This window comes from Carcharodon carcharias, chromosome 2 (genome assembly GCF_017639515.1).
Source record: "Carcharodon carcharias isolate sCarCar2 chromosome 2, sCarCar2.pri, whole genome shotgun sequence".
Lineage (NCBI taxonomy): Eukaryota > Metazoa > Chordata > Chondrichthyes > Lamniformes > Lamnidae > Carcharodon > Carcharodon carcharias.
This window is the reverse complement of record NC_054468.1, coordinates 148,178,898-148,195,906: the sequence shown is the minus strand read 5'-3', so window position 1 is coordinate 148,195,906 and position 17,009 is coordinate 148,178,898. Positions and strand designations below refer to the sequence as shown.

Genomic DNA, 17,009 nt, shown 5'->3' with positions numbered 1-17,009 from the left:
GGGTGGGGGCTGGGGGCTGAGTGTTTGGGAGTGGGGTTGGGGCTGGAGGCTGAGTGTTGGGGGGTGGGGTCGGAGGTGGGGTCGGGGCTGGCGGTTGAGTGTTGGGTGTGGGGTCGGGCGTGGGGTCTGAGTGTTGGGGGGGTGGGGTCGGGAGTGGGGGCTGGGTGTTGTGGGTGGGGTCGGGGCTGGGGGCTGAGTGTTTGGGAGTGGGGTTGGGAGTGGGGGCTGGGTGTTGGGGGGTGGGGTCGGAGGTGGGGTCGGGCCTGGCGGTTGAGTGTTGGGTTTGGGGTCGGGCGTGGGGTCTGAGTGTTGGGGGAATGGGGTCTGAGTATTAGGGGGTGGGGTCATAAGGAGGGCGGTGGTTCGGGCTGGGGGGTGTGGTCAGGGCTGCGTGTTGGGGGGTGGGGTCGGGGTTGGGTTTGGGGCTGGGGGCTGAGTTTTGCGGTTTGGGTCAGGGCTGGGGCTGTGTTGGGGTATGGGGTCGGTGGTGGGGGCTGAATGTTGGGGTTGGAGTTGGGGGTGGGGGCTGAATGTTGGGGGTGGGGTCAGGAGTGGGGTCTGAGTGTTGGGGGAATGGGGTCTGAGTATTAGGGGGTGGGGTCAGAGAGGAGGGTGGTGGTTCGGGCTGGGGGGTGTGGTCAGGGCTGCGTGTTGGGGGGTGGGGTTGGAGTTGGGTTTGGGGCTGGGGGCTGAGTTTTGCGGTTTGGGTCAGGGCTGGGGGCTGTGTTGGGGGTGGGGTCGGGGGTGGGTTTGGGGCTGGGGGATGAGTTTTGCGGTTTGGGTCAGGGCTGGGGCTGTTTTGGGGTGTGGTCGGGGCTGGGGTCCGGGCTCAGTGTTGGGGGTGAGCAAGGGGGGGTTGTGGTGTTTTGATCCGGGCGTGGGGAGAGGGGGGGGCAGTGTTTTAGGTTTTGGGGGGTGGGCGGGGGGAGGAACAAGGTGGGGGTGGGCGGGGTTTTGGGCTGGGTGGGGCGGGGTTTTGGGCTGGGGGTGGGCGGAGCCGGGATTTGGGCCCGGGGCGGGGCGTGGCGGGGATTGGGGGCGGAGTGGGGGTTTGAGCCGGGGGCGGGGCGGGGGTTTGAGCCGGGGGCGGGGCGGGGGTTTGAGCCGGGGTCGGGGCGGGGGTTTGAGCCGGGGTCGGGGCGGGGCGGGGGTTTGAGCCGGGGGCGGGGCGGGGGCGGGGGTGGGGAGGGGGTTTGAGCCAGGGGCAGGGCGGGGGTTTGAGCCGGGGGCGGGGCGGGGGTTTGAGCCGGGGGCGGGGCGGGGGTGGGGAGGGGGTTTGAGCCAGGGGCAGGGCGGGGGTTTGAGCCGGGGGCGGGGTGGGGCGGGGGTGGGGAGGGGGTTTGAGCCAGGGGCAGGGCGGGGGTTTGAGCCGGGGGCGGGGCGGGGGTTTGAGCCGGGGGCGGGGCGGGGCGGGGGTTTGAGCCGGGGGCGGGGCGGGGGTTTGAGCCGGGGGCGGGGCGGGGGTTTGAGCCGGGGGCGGGGCGGGGCGGGGGTTTGAGCCGGGGGCGGGGCGGGGGTTTGAGCCGGGGGCGGGGCGAGTACATCCTAAACAGCCAGTCTATCCAACCAGAGAAGCGATCGTTGTCCCACCGGGAATCAGTTTGCGGGGAAAAAAAATCACTGGCAGGAAGGGAAACCAGGGACGGGTCCGGCTCTTTGCCTGAAGCTAGGGTTGAGGCCGCGGTCTTAGGGAGAGGAGGAGGAGGAGGCGGCGGCGCCGCTCCAGACGCCTGGTCGGGCGGGGAGAGGGAGCGATGGCGCGGCGCTGGTAAGCCCAGGCCTTGGAGGAAATGAAAATGTTGTCGGTACGGAGGGCGCTCCAGGAGTTGGGGCTGAGGCTCAGGTTTCACCTGGTCCGAGATATCGGTCGCCAGTATCCGGTCTTCTGCTTCATAATTGTGCTGCTCACCCTTTCCACGCTGCTGTTTAACAGGTAAATAGATATCCCGGGCCTGGACGGAGCGGGGCTGGGGAGGGAGAGAGAGAGGGCCCGGAGGGGAAGGCTGAAGGAAAATGGAGGCAGAGAATGGGAATGGGAAGGTGTAGAGTGGAATGGGGGAAGGGAAAGGGGTAGAGGAGAGGGGAGGGGGAGGGTGGAAGGGTTGGGGGGCAGGAGGGGGAGATGGGGAAGGGGGAGGTTGGGGGGCAGGAGGGGGAGATGGGGAAGGGGGAGGAGGGGGAGATGGGGGGAGGGGAAGGGGGAGGAGGGGGAGATGGGGGAGGGGAAGGGGAGGAAAGGGGCGATGGGGGAGGGAAAGGGGAGGAAAGGGGAGATGGGAGGGGAAGGGGAGGAGGGGGAGATGGGGGGAGGGGGAGATGGGGGGAGGGGGAGATGGGGGGGAGGGGAAGGGGGAGGAGGGGGAGATGGGGGGAGGGGAAGGGGGAGGAGGGGGAGATGGGGGGAGGGGAAGGGGGAGGAGGGGGAGATGGGGGGAGGGGAAGGGGGAGGAGGGGGAGATGGGGGGAGGGGAAGGGGGAGGAGGGGGAGATGGGGGGAGGGGAAGGGGGAGGAGGGGGAGATGGGGGGAGGGGAAGGGGAGGAGGGGGAGATGGGGGGAGGGGGAGGGGGAGATGGGGGGAGGGGAAGGGGAGGGGGAGATGGGGGGAGGGGGAGGGGGAGATGGGGGGAGGGGAAGGGGAGGGGGAGATGGGGGGAGGGGGAGGGGGAGATGGGGGGAGATGGGAGGAGGGGGAGATGGGAGGAGGGGGAGATGGGAGGAGGGGGAGATGGGGGGAGGGGGAGATGGGGGGAGGGGAGGAGGGGGAGATGGGGGGAGGGGGAGATGGGGGGAGGGGGAGATGGGGGGAGGGGGAGATGGGGGGAGGGGAGGAGGGGGAGATGGGGGGAGGGGGAGATGGGGGGAGGGGGAGATGGGGGGAGGGGAAGGGGGAGGAGGGGGGAGGGGAAGGGGGAGGAGGGGGGAGGGGGAGGGGGAGATGGGGGGAGGGGAAGGGGGAGGAGGGGGGGGAGGGGGAGGGGGAGATGGGGGGAGGGGAAGGGGGAGGAGGGGGAGATGGGGGAGGAGGGGGAGATGGGGGAGGAAAGGGGAGATGGGGGGAGGGGAAGGGGGAGGAGGGGGAGATGGGGGAGGAAAGGGGAGATGGGGGGAGGGGGAGGAGGGGGAGATGGGGGAGGAAAGGGGAGATGGGGGGAGGGGAAGGGGGAGGAGGGGGAGGGGAAGGGGAGGAAAGGGGAGATGGGGGGAGGGGAAGGGGGAGGAGGGGGAGATGGGGGAGGGGAAGGGGAGGAAAGGGGAGGAAAGGGGAGATGGGGGGAGGGGAAGGGGGAGATGGGGGAGGGGAAGGGGAGGAAAGGGGAGATGGGGGGAGGAGGAGGGGGAGATGGGGGGAGGGGGAGATGGGGGGGGAGGGGGAGATGGGGGGGAGGGGGAGATGGGGGGAGGGGGAGATGGGGGGGGGGGGAGGGGGAGATGGGGGGGGGGGAGGGGGAGATGGGGGGGGGGGAGGGGGAGATGGGGGGGGGGGGAGGGGGAGATGGGGGGGGGGGGGGAGGGGGAGATGGGGGGGGGGGGGGAGGGGGAGATGGGGGGGGGGGGAGGGGGAGATGGGGGGGGGGAGGGGGAGATGGGGGGGGGGGGGAGGGGGAGATGGGGGGGGGGGGGAGGGGGAGATGGGGGGAGGGGGAGATGGGAGGAGGGGGAGATGGGGGGAGGGGGAGGAGGGGGAGATGGGGGGAGGGGGAGGAGGGGGAGATGGGGGGAGGGGGAGGAGGGGGAGATGGGGGGAGGGGGAGATGGGGGGAGGAGGGGGAGATGGGAGATGGGGGGAGGAGGGGGAGATGGGGGGAGGGGGAGGAGGGGGAGATGGGGGGAGGGGAAGGGGAGGAAAGGGGAGGAAAGGGGAGATGGGGGGAGGGGAAGGGGGAGATGGGGGAGGGGAAGGGGAGGAAAGGGGAGATGGGGGGAGGAGGAGGGGGAGATGGGGGGAGGGGGAGGGGGAGATGGGGGGGGAGGGGGAGATGGGAGGAGGGGGAGATGGGAGGAGGGGGAGATGGGGGGAGGGGGAGGGAGGGGGAGATGGGGGGAGGGGTGGGAGGGGGAGGAGGGGGAGATGGGGGGAGGGGGGGGAGGGGGAGATGGGGGGAGGGGGAGGAGGGGGAGATGGGGGGTAGGGGGAGGAGGGGGAGATGGGGGGTAGGGGGAGGAGGGGGAGATGGGGGGTAGGGGGAGGAGGGGAGATGGGGGAGGGGGAGGAGGGGGAGATGGGGGGAGGGGAAGGGGGAGGAGGGGGAGATGGGGGGAGGGGAAGGGGGAGGAGGGGGAGATGGGGGGAGGGGAAGGGGGAGGGGGAAGGGGGAGGAGGGGGAGATGGGGGGAGGGGAAGGGGGAGGAGGGGGAGATGGGGGGAGGGGAAGGGGGAGGAGGGGGAGATGGGGGGAGGGGAAGGGGGAGGAGGGGGAGATGGGGGGAGGGGAAGGGGGAGGAGGGGGAGATGGGGGGAGGGGAAGGGGGAGGAGGGGGAGATGGGGGGAGGGGAAGGGGGAGGAGGGGGAGATGGGGGGAGGGGAAGGGGGAGGAGGGGGAGATGGGGGGAGGGGAAGGGGGAGGAGGGGGAGATGGGGGGAGGGGAAGGGGGAGGAGGGGGAGATGGGGGGAGGGGAAGGGGGAGGAGGGGGAGATGGGGGGAGGGGAAGGGGGAGGAGGGGGAGATGGGGGGAGGGGAAGGGGGAGGAGGGGGAGATGGGGGGAGGGGAAGGGGGAGGAGGGGGAGATGGGGGGAGGGGAAGGGGGAGGAGGGGGAGATGGGGGGAGGGGAAGGGGGAGGAGGGGGAGATGGGGGGAGGGGAAGGGGGAGGAGGGGGAGATGGGGGAGGGGAAGGGGGAGGAGGGGGAGATGGGGGGAGGGGAAGGGGGAGGAGGGGGAGATGGGGGAGGGGAAGGGGGAGGAGGGGGAATGGGGGGAGGGGAAGGGGGAGGAGGGGGGAGATGGGGGGAGGGGAAGGGGGAGGAGGGGGAGATGGGGGGAGGGGAAGGGGGAGGAGGGGGAGATGGGGGGTAGGGGGAGGAGGGGGAGATGGGGGGAGGGGAAGGGGGAGATGGGGGGAGGGGAAGGGGGAGATGGGGGGAGGGGAAGGGGGAGGAGGGGGAGATGGGGGGAGGGGAAGGGGGAGGAGGGAGGAGATGGGGGGAGGGGAAGGGGGAGGAGGGGAGATGGGGGAGGGGAAGGGGAGGAGGGGGAGATGGGGGGAGGGGAAGGGGGAGGAGGGGGAGATGGGGGGAGGGGAAGGGGGAGGAGGGGGAGATGGGGGGAGGGGAAGGGGGAGGAGGGGGAGATGGGGGGAGGGGAAGGGGGAGGAGGGGGAGATGGGGGGAGGGGAAGGGGGAGGAGGGGGAGATGGGGGGAGGGGAAGGGGGAGGAGGGGGAGATGGGGGGAGGGGAAGGGGGAGGAGGGGGAGATGGGGGGAGGGGAAGGGGGAGGAGGGGGAGATGGGGGGAGGGGAAGGGGGAGGAGGGGGAGATGGGGGGAGGGGAAGGGGGAGGAGGGGGAGATGGGGGGAGGGGAAGGGGGAGGAGGGGGAGATGGGGGGAGGGGGAGATGGGGGAGATGGGGGGAGGGGGAGATGGGGGGAGGGGAAGGGGGAGATGGGGGGAGGGGAAGGGGGAGATGGGGGGAGGGGAAGGGGGAGATGGGGGGAGGGGAAGGGGGAGGAGGGGGAGATGGGGGGAGGGGAAAGGGGAGGAGGGGGAGATGGGGGGAGGGGAAGGGGGAGATGGGGGAAGGGGGAGGAGGGGGAGATGGGGGGAGGGGAAGGGGGAGGAGGGGGAGATGGGGGGAGGGGAAGGGGGAGGAGGGGGAGATGGGGGGAGGGGATGGGGGGGAGGGGGAGATGGGGGGGGAGGGGGAGATGGGGGGGAGGGGAAGGGGAGGAGGGGGGGAAGGGGGAGGAGGGGGAGATGGGGGGAGGGGAAGGGGAGGAGAGGGAGATGGGGGGAGGGGAAGGGGAGGAGGGGGAGATGGGGGGGAGGGGAAGGGGAGGAGGGGGAGATGGGGGGGAGGGGAAGGGGAGGAGGGGGAGATGGGGGGGAGGGGAAGGGGAGGAGGGGGAGATGGGGGGGAGGGGAAGGGGAGGAGGGGGAGATGGGGGGGAGGGGAAGGGGAGGAGGGGGAGATGGGGGGGAGGGGAAGGGGGAGGAGGGGGAGATGGGGGGGAGGGGAAGGGGAGGAGGGGGAGATGGGGGGGAGGGAGAAGGGGGAGGGGGGGAGATGGGGGGGAGGGAGAAGGGGAGAGGGGGGGGAGGGAGAAGGGGAGAGAGGAGGGGGAGAGGAGGGGGGGGAGAGGAGGGGTGGGAGAAGGGGGAGAGGAGGGGTGGGAGAAGGGGGAGAGGAGGGGAGGGGTGGGAGAAGGGGGAGAGGAGGGGAGGGGTGGGAGAAGGGGGAGAGGAGGGGAGGGATGGGAGAAGGGGGAGAGGAGGGGAGGGATGGGAGAAGGGGGAGAGGAGGGGAGGGATGGGAGAAGGGGGAGAGGAGGGGAGGGATGGGAGAAGGGGGAGAGGAGGGGAGGGATGGGAGAAGGGGGAGAGGAGGGGAGGGGTGGGAGAAGGGGGGAGGGGAGGGGTGGGAGAAGGGGGAGGGGTGGGAGAAGGGGGAGAGGAGGGGTGGGAGAAGGGGGAGAGGAGGGTTGGGAGAAGGGGGAGAGGAGGGGTGGGAGAAGGGGGAGGGGAGGGAGAAGGGGGAGGGGAGGGAGAAGGGGGTGGGGTGGGAGAAGGGGGAGGGGTGGGGTGGGAGAAGGGGGAGGGGTGGGGTGGGAGAAGGGGGAGGGGTGGGGTGGGAGAAGGGGGAGAGGAGGGGTGGGAGAAGGGGGAGAGGAGGGGTGGGAGAAGGGGGAGAGGAGGGGTGGGAGAAGGGGGAGAGGAGGGGTGGGAGAAGGGGGAGAGGAGGGGTGGGAGAAGGGGGAGAGGAGGGGTGGGAGAAGGGGGAGGGGAGGGATGGGAGAAGGGGGAGGGGTGGGAGAAGGGGGAGAGGAGGGGAGGGGTGGGAGAAGGGGGAGAGGAGGGGAGGGGTGGGAGAAGGGGGAGAGGAGGGGAGGGGAGGGAGAAGGGGGAGAGGAGGGGAGGGAGAAGGGGGAGGGGAGGGGTGGGAGAAGGGGGAGGGGAGGGGTGGGAGAAGGGGGAGGGGAGGGGTGGGAGAAGGGGGAGGGGTGGGGTGGGAGAAGGGGGAGGGGTGGGGTGGGAGAAGGGGGAGAGGAGGGGTGGGAGAAGGGGGAGAGGAGGGGTGGGAGAAGGGGGAGAGGAGGGGTGGGAGAAGGGGGAGAGGAGGGGTGGGAGAAGGGGGAGAGGAGCGGTGGGAGAAGGGGGAGAGGAGGGGTGGGAGAAGGGGGAGGGGAGGGGTGGGAGAAGGGGGAGAGGAGGGGTGGGAGAAGGGGGAGGGGAGGGATGGGAGAAGGGGGAGGGGAGGGATGGGAGAAGGGGGAGGGGAGGGATGGGAGAAGGGGGAGGGGTGGGAGAAGGGGGAGGGGTGGGAGAAGGGGGAGAGGAGGGGAGGGGTGGGAGAAGGGGGAGAGGAGGGGAGGGGTGGGAGAAGGGGGAGAGGAGGGGAGGGGTGGGAGAAGGGGGAGAGGAGAGGAGGGGAGGGAGAAGGGGGAGGGGAGGGGTGGGAGAAGGGGGAGGGGAGGGGTGGGAGAAGGGGGAGGGGAGGGGTGGGAGAAGGGGGAGGGGAGGGGTGGGAGAAGGGGGAGGGGTGGGGTGGGAGAAGGGGGAGGGGTGGGGTGGGAGAAGGGGGAGAGGAGGGGTGGGAGAAGGGGGAGAGGAGGGGTGGGAGAAGGGGGAGAGGAGGGGTGGGAGAAGGGGGAGAGGAGGGGTGGGAGAAGGGGGAGAGGAGGGGTGGGAGAAGGGGGAGGGAGGGGTGGGAGAAGGGGGAGAGGAGGGGTGGGAGAAGGGGGAGGGGAGGGGTGGGAGAAGGGGGAGGGGAGGGATGGGAGAAGGGGGAGGGGAGGGATGGGAGAAGGGGGAGGGGAGGGATGGGAGAAGGGGGAGGGGTGGGAGAAGGGGGAGGGGTGGGAGAAGGGGGAGAGGAGGGGAGGGGTGGGAGAAGGGGGAGAGGAGGGGAGGGGTGGGAGAAGGGGGAGAGGAGGGGAGGGGTGGGAGAAGGGGGAGAGGAGGGGAGGGGTGGGAGAAGGGGGAGAGGAGGGGAGGGGTGGGAGAAGGGGGAGAGGAGGGGAGGGGAGGGAGAAGGGGGAGAGGAGGGGAGGGAGAAGGGGGAGGGGAGGGGTGGGAGAAGGGGGAGGGGAGGGGTGGGAGAAGGGGGAGGGGAGGGGTGGGAGAAGGGGGAGGGAGGGGTGGGAGAAGGGGGAGGGGAGGGGTGGGAGAAGGGGGAGGGGAGGGGTGGGAGAAGGGGGAGGGGAGGGGTGGGAGAAGGGGGAGGGGAGGGAGAAGGGGGAGGGGAGGGGTGGGAGAAGGGGGAGGGGAGGGGTGGGAGAAGGGGGAGGGGTGGGAGAAGGGGGAGGGGTGGGAGAAGGGGGAGGGGAGGGAGAAGGGGGAGGGGAGGGGAGGGAGAAGGGGGAGGGGAGGGGAGGGAGAAGGGGGAGGGGAGGGGAGGGAGAAGGGGGAGGGGAGGGGAGGGGAGGGGAGGGAGAAGGGGGAGGGGAGGGAGAAGGGGGAGGGGAGGGAGAAGGGGGAGGGGAGGGAGAAGGGGGAGGGGAGGGAGAAGGGGGAGGGGAGGGAGGGAGAAGGGGGAGGGGAGGGGAGGGAGAAGGGGGAGGGGAGGGAGAAGGGGGAGGGGAGGGAGAAGGGGGAGGGGAGGGAGAAGGGGGAGGGGAGGGGAGGGAGAAGGGGGAGGGGAGGGGTGGGAGAAGGGGGAGGGGAGGGGAGGAGGGGAGGGGGAGGGGAGGGGGGAGGGGAGGGGAGGGAGAAGGGGGAGGGGAGGGAGAAGGGGGAGAGGAGGGAGAAGGGGGAGGGGAAGGGTGGGAGAAGGGGGAGGGGAAGGGTGGGGAGGGGAGGGAGATTGGGTGGAGAGGTGTGGAGAGAAGGGGAGGGGGTGGGGGAAGTGGGGGAGGCGAGGGGAGGGGATGGGGGAAGTGGAGGAGGCGCGGTGAGGGGGGAATGAGGGAGGGGAGGGCGTGGGGAGAGGGGGGAAAGACGGAGCGGGGAAAGGGTGGGGGGAGGGTGGAAAGGGGAGAGGAGGGGAGGGAGTGGGGGGAGGTGGGAAAGGGGAGGGGGTGGGGAGGGGAGGAGGAGGTTGGAGAGGAGGGGTGGAAGGAAAGGGTGAGTGGAGGGGAGGAATTGGGAGAGGAGGTGAAGTGTGGAGAGGAGGGGCGGGGGAGGGGAGTGGAGGGGGTGGGGGGAATGGAGGGGGTGAGGGGAAAGGAGGGGAGGGGGTGAGGGTAAAGGGGGAGATTAGGGGAAGGGGTGGGGGGAAAGGCAGAGAGGAGGGGAAGGGTTGGGCGGGAAAAGGGGAGGGGAGGGGGTGGGGGGAAAAGGGGATGAGATGGGCGTGGGGGAAAGGGGAGGGGATGGGGGTGGGGGGAGGGCGTGAGGGGAAAGGGGGAGGAGTGGAGGGGGTGAGGGGAAAGGGGGAGAGGAGGGGAGCTGGTGGTGGGAGGGGAGGGGGTGGTGGGAGGGGAGGGGGTGGTGGGAGGGGAGGGGGCGGGGGTGAGGGTGGAAAGGGGGAGAGGAGGGGGGGTGTGGGGAGATGGGAGGGGGAGAGGGGAGGGGCCGGGTGGGGAAAGGGGAGGGGGAAAGCAGGAGGGGGGGTGGGGAATGCAGGAGGGGGGAGGGGGAAAGGGGGAGAGGAGGGGAGGGCTAGGGGGGGAAAGGGGTGAGGGAGGGGGAGGGGGAAGGGGAGAGGAGGGGAGGGGGAAAGGGGGAGAGGGTAAAGGGGGGATGGGGTAGAGGAGGGGCGGGGGTGGGGGTTGTGGGAAAGGTGGTGAGGAGCGGAGGGGGTGGCGGGAGGGTGGAAAGGGGGTGAGGAGCAGGGGGGAATTGGGGAGGGATGGGGGCAGGGGGTAAACGGGGAGGGGTGGGGGCAGGGGGGAAATGGGGAGGGGAGGGTGGGGGCAGGGGGGAAGGGAGGGGAGGGTAGTGGAGGGAGATGGGGGGAGGGGGGATAGGCGGAGATGAGGGGAGGGGGTGGGGGGGGTGGGAGGGGGAGGGTTGTAAGGGGTGAAGGAGAGGGGGGCGCAGTGGGGGAAAAGGGTGGGGAGAGGGAGGGGGGATATGGGGAAGAGGAGGGGGAGAGGGGAATGGAAGGGGGAGGAAGAAGGGGGAGGGGGTTAGGAGGGGTTGGGGGAGGGCAGAGGAGAGGGGAAGTGGGGTGGGGATGAGGCGGTGGCGGAGGGGGAAGAAGTTTCATATTTTCAGTTCTTTTATTTGTATTTCATTGTGTCCAAATGGATCTCTGCTGTATTTGATTCTTTTAACTGCTCACTGTACACCCAATTGTGATCATACTTAAATTTTTAAAAACAATTAACCATTATGACGCAAAGGAGTACTTACCAATTGCCTATCAAAAATCTAGTAGAGGTGGTGGCAAAGCAAGAGAGATTTGGCATTGACTGAGGTGTAACTGCAACTGATGCAAAACCCCAGTGAAATTTTTAAAACTGAAACACGTTCTGATAGCCAGTTGGGCCACCATTTTTGTTTTATGATTGAAGAGGCAATGGTAAGTTTTGAATCATAGAATTATAGGCTTGTGCAGCACAGAAAGAGGTCAGTTGGTTCATTGAGTCTATATCAGCTGTTTGGAAGAATAGCACCACCCCGTGTCCTTGTAATTTTTTTTCTCCAATTTCCCTTTGAAGACTACTGTTGAACTTTCCACTTCCTGATCAGGCAGTGTATTCCAAATCCTAACCACTTGCGACTTCATGTGCAAGGATGTTCATACTAACAAAGTGAGGAACTTGGCACCTTATTAAACTGGTGGTTTTCAATCTTTCTTTATGTGGGCACCTGTGGTTACAATCCTGATATTAACACCTTTTAGGGGCTCCCCCAGTTCTAACTTATGAAAACTGTGCTGTAACTGCAGAAAACTGTTTTTTGAGTGTACAACAACAGATACAAAGTTGTGATTTAGAAATATTGTACCAGTTTGAAAACCTGTTTTACATAGACTTCTGTAGAATAACCACGACATAGCAGTTCACCCAAGTGTACGGGGTAGGCCATTTAGGACTGAGATGAGGAGATATTTCTTCACCCAGAGTGGTGAGCCTGTGGAATTCACTGCCACAGAAAGTAGTTGAGGCCAAAACATTGTATGTTTTCAAAAAAGAGTTAGATATAGCTCTTGGGGCAAAAGGGATCAAAGGATATGAGGAGAAAGCGAAAGCAGGCTATTGAGTTGGATGATCAGCCATGATCATGATGAATGGCGGAGTTGGCTCAAAGGGCCAAATGGCCTATTTCTCCTCCTATTTTCTATGTTTCAATGTTTTTTAGTGTGTTTTTGAGACATTGAATTGTTGGGGGGTTGCGGTTAGTACTGAGAGTGTTTGTGCTTTTGTTTAGAGCAGAGGCTAAACACAAATTTTATTTTAATTTGGTCACTATTAGGTTTGTTTTTATATATATATATATATATATATATATATGACTACTACTTAAGACGTTGATGTTGCAAAGAATGAAAGCAACTGGAATGATTACTACGATTTCACACTGTTTTACCTAAAGGTATCTTCACATTCTTCTGATGTTTTGGTCATTCCTTGCTGGAGTTATCACTTTCTACTGTTCACTTGGACCTGACTCGCTTCTGCCCAGTATTCTCTTCACTATTGAGCGGAAACCAAAGGTAAACCTGAAACTGTGTATTTCCCATTTTTATAAGGAAAATTTATTTAACCTTGCTATCATTTTCTAGGTAATGTTGGTAAATACATAATTCACCATTTCTTTTTTGTTATGAGTAATGCATAATATAGTCATTACATTTCCCAGCATCTATGCAATATATCATATAGTTATTATATGTCTTGATGCCACTGTTATATATAATACCATATCATAATTCCCTGGTTAGTATCAGTGTGTTTAATATAATACAATATAGTTAGCATATCATTTCCCAATTAGCCCGATATCAGTCATTACATCATTACAATGCCAATGCTGTATTATTATTAAAGAAGTCTAAATGATGCACATAGCATCAGTGCAATATGTAATATAGTTATCATATCATTATTTAGTTGGTGTCAGTGTAATAGGTAATATAGTTAGCATATCATTTCCCAGTGTCAGTGTGCTTTAGAATATAGTTACTAGTTCATTTCCAGTTGCTTCCAGTGTGATGCAAAGTATAGTTGCCGTACTACTTTTCCCAGTGTTACTTTGATAGTCATTGTCATTACAGCACAGAAGGGAGGCCATTCGGCCCACCAAATCCAGGCCAGCTCTCTGTACAGCAGTCCATCAGCCCCATTGCTTTGTTTGTCTCCATATCCCTGCAAGTTTATTTTCCTGAATTTGCCCTTCCAGTTTTTTTGAAATCATTAAGCATCTCCACTTTTACCACTCTTATAGGCAGATTGTTCCAGATCATTGCCACTTGGTGTGTAAAAAGGTTTACATTCCCCACATCATTTGCCCAAATCCTTAAGTCTGTGTCTCCTTGCCCTTGAGCCATCAGCTAATGGGAAGAGCTTTTTTTTTGTCTATTCTATTTAAACTTGTTATAATCCTGTGCACCTCTGAGAAACCTCCCCTCAATGTCTTGTGCTCCAAGGCGAACAACCCTAGTTTCTCAACCTGTCCTTGTAACCTATCTAAAATCCCCCATCCCTGGAACCATTCTGGTAAATCTCCTCTGCATCCTTTCAAGGACCCTTACATCCATCCTAAAGTATGATGACCAGAACTGGACACGTTACTCTTGTTGTGCCCTAACCAGAACTTTTTATAGATTGAGCATAACTTTCCTGCTTTTGTACTCAATATCTCTATTTGTAAGCCCAAGATCTCATATGGTTTGCTAGCTACCCTCTCTGTATGTCCTGTCACCTTCAAGAATCTGTGCACATGGACTATAAGGTCCCCGTGTTCCTGCACACTCTTGGAAACTGCCATTAAGTCTATCACTTCTCACTATTGCTTCTGCCAAAATGCATCACATCAAACTTCTCTGGGCTAAATTCCGCCTGCCACATCGGCCTATTCTGCTAGCCTATCTATGCCTTGTTGCAGTCAATTTGTATCATCCTCACTGTTTGCCACAGCTCCATTTATTCAACGTCTATTGCATTTTCCTCTGCTTTCTCTGTGTTTCTTCAAAAAATTCAATTAAGTTAGTCAAGCATGATCTGCCTTTTACAAATCCATTCTGGCTAACCTTAATATCATATCATTACCTAGTTGGTGTCAGTGTAATAGGTAATATAGTTAGCATATCATTTCCCAGTGTCAGTGTGCTTTAGAATATAGTTATTAGTTCATTTCCAGTTGCTTCCAGTGTGATGCGAAATATAGTTGCCATACTACATTTCCCAGTGTTACTTTGATAGTCATTCATTACAGCACAGAAGGGAGGCCATTTGGCCCACCAAATCCATGCTGAATAACCAAATCTCTCCAAGCGCCTGTTGATTATTGTTCCTATAATCTTACCACCACTGATGTTAAATTGACTGGCCTGTAGTTACTAGCAATGACCTTGCATCCTTTCTTAAACAAGAGTGGCACATTTGCTACTCTCCAATCTTTGAGCACTTCTCCCATTTCTAGGCAAGATTGGAAGATTATGGCAAGCCTTTTTGCTAACTCCAGTGCCACTTCCTGGGAGGCAAGCCATCTGGACCAGAAGACTTGCCACTCAAAACATAGCCAGCCTTTCCAGTACATCCTGTGTATCAATTTTCACCCCGTTCATTATCTTTACCTATTTCTCCTTCTACTGGTATTTTATTAATATTCTCTTCCTTAGTAAACACTGATACAAAGTACTCATTAAGTGTTCTAGCCTTGTCATGCATCTCTAAGCATCTATCACCTTATTTGCCCCTAATGGTCCCGCTCCATTTCTAACTACCCATGTAGAAGATTTTTTGATTCCCTTAATTGTTAACTGCCATTATTTTCCCATATTCTTTCTTTGCCAGTCTGATTTCATTGTACACTTCCCTTTCAGCTTATTGTATTTGGCCTGGTTCTCACTTGAATTATTCACCTGACATTACCATACGCTTTTTTTTGTTTCTTCATTTTCTCTATCTCCGTCATCATCCAAGGAGCCCTGGCTTTGGTTCCCCTACCTTTTGCCCTTGTTGGAATGTACCTCGCTTGTGCCTGAAACATCTCGTCCTTAAAGATCACTGTTCTGTTACTGTTTTTCCTGTCAGTCTTTTGCTCCATTTCATCCTGGCTATATCTTTCTCATCCCATTGAACTTAACCCTCTTTTAATTTAGAAGTTCCGTTTCAGATCGTTTCGTGCTCTTATCTATTAAACCTTATGATATGATGATTACTCTTACCCAAATGTTCCCCTGTAGATACTCAACCCATCTCATTCCCCAGTACCAGATGCAGCAGTGTTTCTTTCCTAATTGGACTGAGAACATGCTGGTTAAGGAAGTTCTCCTGAACACATTTCAGAAATTCCTTCCCCTCATTTCCCTTTGGTCTAACATTATCCCAATATCTGGGTATTTAAAGTTCCCTAATATTACCACTCAAAGTTCTTGCACATCTGTGATTTCCATGCTGATTTGCTCCTGTTCCATGTCACTATTTTGGATACCTGTAGAATACTCCCAGTAGCAAGATCGTCCGCTTTTTACTTCTCGAGTCAAACCAAATGGATACTATCCGTTAACTTCCTCTCTTTCTGACATCACAATTCCATCAGTACTGTCATCCCACTTCCCTTTTTCCTTCTCTCTTTGCCCCTGAATATTAAGCATTCAGTCCTCACCATTTTTAAGCCACATTTCCCTTATTGCCACCACATTGTATTCTCACATGGCTGTTTGAGCTTGTGGCTCATTAACTTTATTCACCATGGTTTGTATTTTTACATGCATGCATTCTAAACCTGTCCTATATTCTTTCTAGTCCCTTCAGTGTGTCCTATTTGATATGGTACTACTTCCTTCCCTAGTACCAGCCAACGCACACTCTACTTTATTCCTCTTTTCTATATGCTGGTTAGTTTTGGTTAAATTTAGTTTAGACCCTCCCCAACCCAACTAATGAACCTCCCTGCGAAGGCATTGTTCCCAGTCTTGAGATGCAGCCCATCCCTTTTCAATAGATCTTTCCTGTCCCAGAACTGGTCCTGATGCCCCAAGAATCTGAAGCTCACACCCTTCACCATGCTTCAAGCCACGCATTGACCCTCCTTATCTTCCTAATTCTACTCTCACTAGCACTGGAGTAATCCAGAGATTACTCTCTTTGAGGCTCTGCTTTTTAACTTCCTCCACAGCTTCTGCAAACCTGACCACAGGACCTCAATACCTGCCCCTTCTATGTTATTGGTACGCAGTGTACCACAATTTCCCATGTAGTTTGTAGTTCAAGAATAGAATTACAATTTATTCTTGTTGGTCTTTAGTTCTGAGCAATTCATTAGAATTTGGCCTTGCATTGGTCCTTTATAGAGAAAACTCTGAACTCTTTTAGTAGTGCTGCTCATCTCCATAGCTTCAAATTGGCCATCAGATTGCCTTTGGAACATGGCATACTGGCTGTAGATTTGGTGAGCTCTCAAATTGCTAAATGAAGGTAAAAGGATAACAAATCTATCTTTCCAATTGCACAAATGCCTTGAGCAGTATGAAAATGAGATTTAAAAAAAAACTTTGTAGGCTTGATTTGCTTTCATATATTAAACAACTTGGCCTCGATACAAAGCTTTTCTCAGTTGTGTTAAGTTTGTAATTTGCCTGCAGGTGGATACATTGGATTCTGCAATTCCAACAATAAAATGGATTCAAAATTCTGATCATTATTTTGGTGCAGCAATGGTTCTGATGTAGGAACCAGAATTTGGGGACCAGTGTAAATAAATTAGATTTGGAACGAAAATGTAATCACTGGACAAAGCTGCTTAATTTTATATACATGTAAAGGGAATGCAGCCTGATAAGGAGTTAACATTCCTTTAATTATATGAAAGGCCTTTATTGGTGCACTGATATACTTGACGTCACTTGTGTAACTTTCCTTCAATAAAGTGGTTAATTGACATAAGTCACACAGGCTTGAGCTTCTGAATTTAAAAAGATGGGCAGTTAGCAGCATCATCTTGCTAGATGAAGAACTTTACAACTGGAATATGCATGAATTTGCCAGGTGATTGGTTTAAGTAAAAGCAGGCAACATGTGGGAAAACGCTTTTATTCAATGAGCAATTAAGACTTGGAATACACTGCCTGATAGGATGGTGTATACAGATTCAATAGCAGCATTCTAGATTGAATTGGATAAAAACATGAAGGAGAATAGATTGCAGAGATATGGGGAAAAAGTTGGGGGAGTGCGACCTACTGGATTGCTCTTTGAAAGAGCCAGCAGCGACGCAGTGTGCCAAATGGCCTTCCTTCATGCTGTACTATTCTATAATTCTGAGTTGTATTGTTTCCTAGTGTTCACTTGCAAAGTATTTCTCGATCTTTTACTGTAAAGTTCACAAAACCTAGAAGTATACTGTGCCTATACTGGTATCCTCACACAGGGCAGATGTTCACTTGTTATTGAGCATCTTTATTCACCTGTCCCAGAAAATACCATTTGCAGAGCTCCCTGCTCTTGATTTTTCAACTTGTCCCTTTTGAAGGCACTGATTGATAACCTGGGCACTGTCTATCCTTTAGTATCTTCGTCAAATTGACATTTCTCCCGAATACTGGGGACAGATTAAGAATGACCATTTACCTTGGAATTGAAAGGACAGTGATTGTACAACAAGAATCATTACCTTCAGGAGATGGTGGGGGAAGAAAATGGGAACACCATGTTGAGGTAAAGCTGGAGGTGTATTGGAGTCCCATTAAGAGAAGTCACTATTGAGTGACACTCAGCCATGTGATGGCAGGCTCTTAC

At 58.9% G+C, this 17,009-nt stretch overlaps 1 protein-coding gene across 12 annotated transcripts in view; it reads left to right on the top strand.

Annotated features, from left to right (window-relative positions):
- The first annotated feature begins 1,546 nt into the window (after window positions 1–1,546).
- The window catches only part of snx14 (sorting nexin 14), a 148,589-nt gene continuing 133,126 nt past the window's right edge, over window positions 1,547–17,009 (top strand). For 10 of the 12 annotated variants that reach the window (XM_041212468.1, XM_041212452.1, XM_041212410.1 and 7 more), the window contains exons 1-2: window positions 1,547–1,933; window positions 11,641–11,761. In XM_041212468.1, coding sequence (XP_041068402.1) covers window positions 1,791–1,933; window positions 11,641–11,761 — 264 coding nt within the window. In that variant the 5' untranslated portion in view covers window positions 1,547–1,790. Of the gene's footprint in view, window positions 1,934–11,640; window positions 11,762–17,009 lie in introns of those variants that run through there. The other 2 variants (XM_041212475.1, XM_041212484.1) reach the window with 2 other exon arrangements.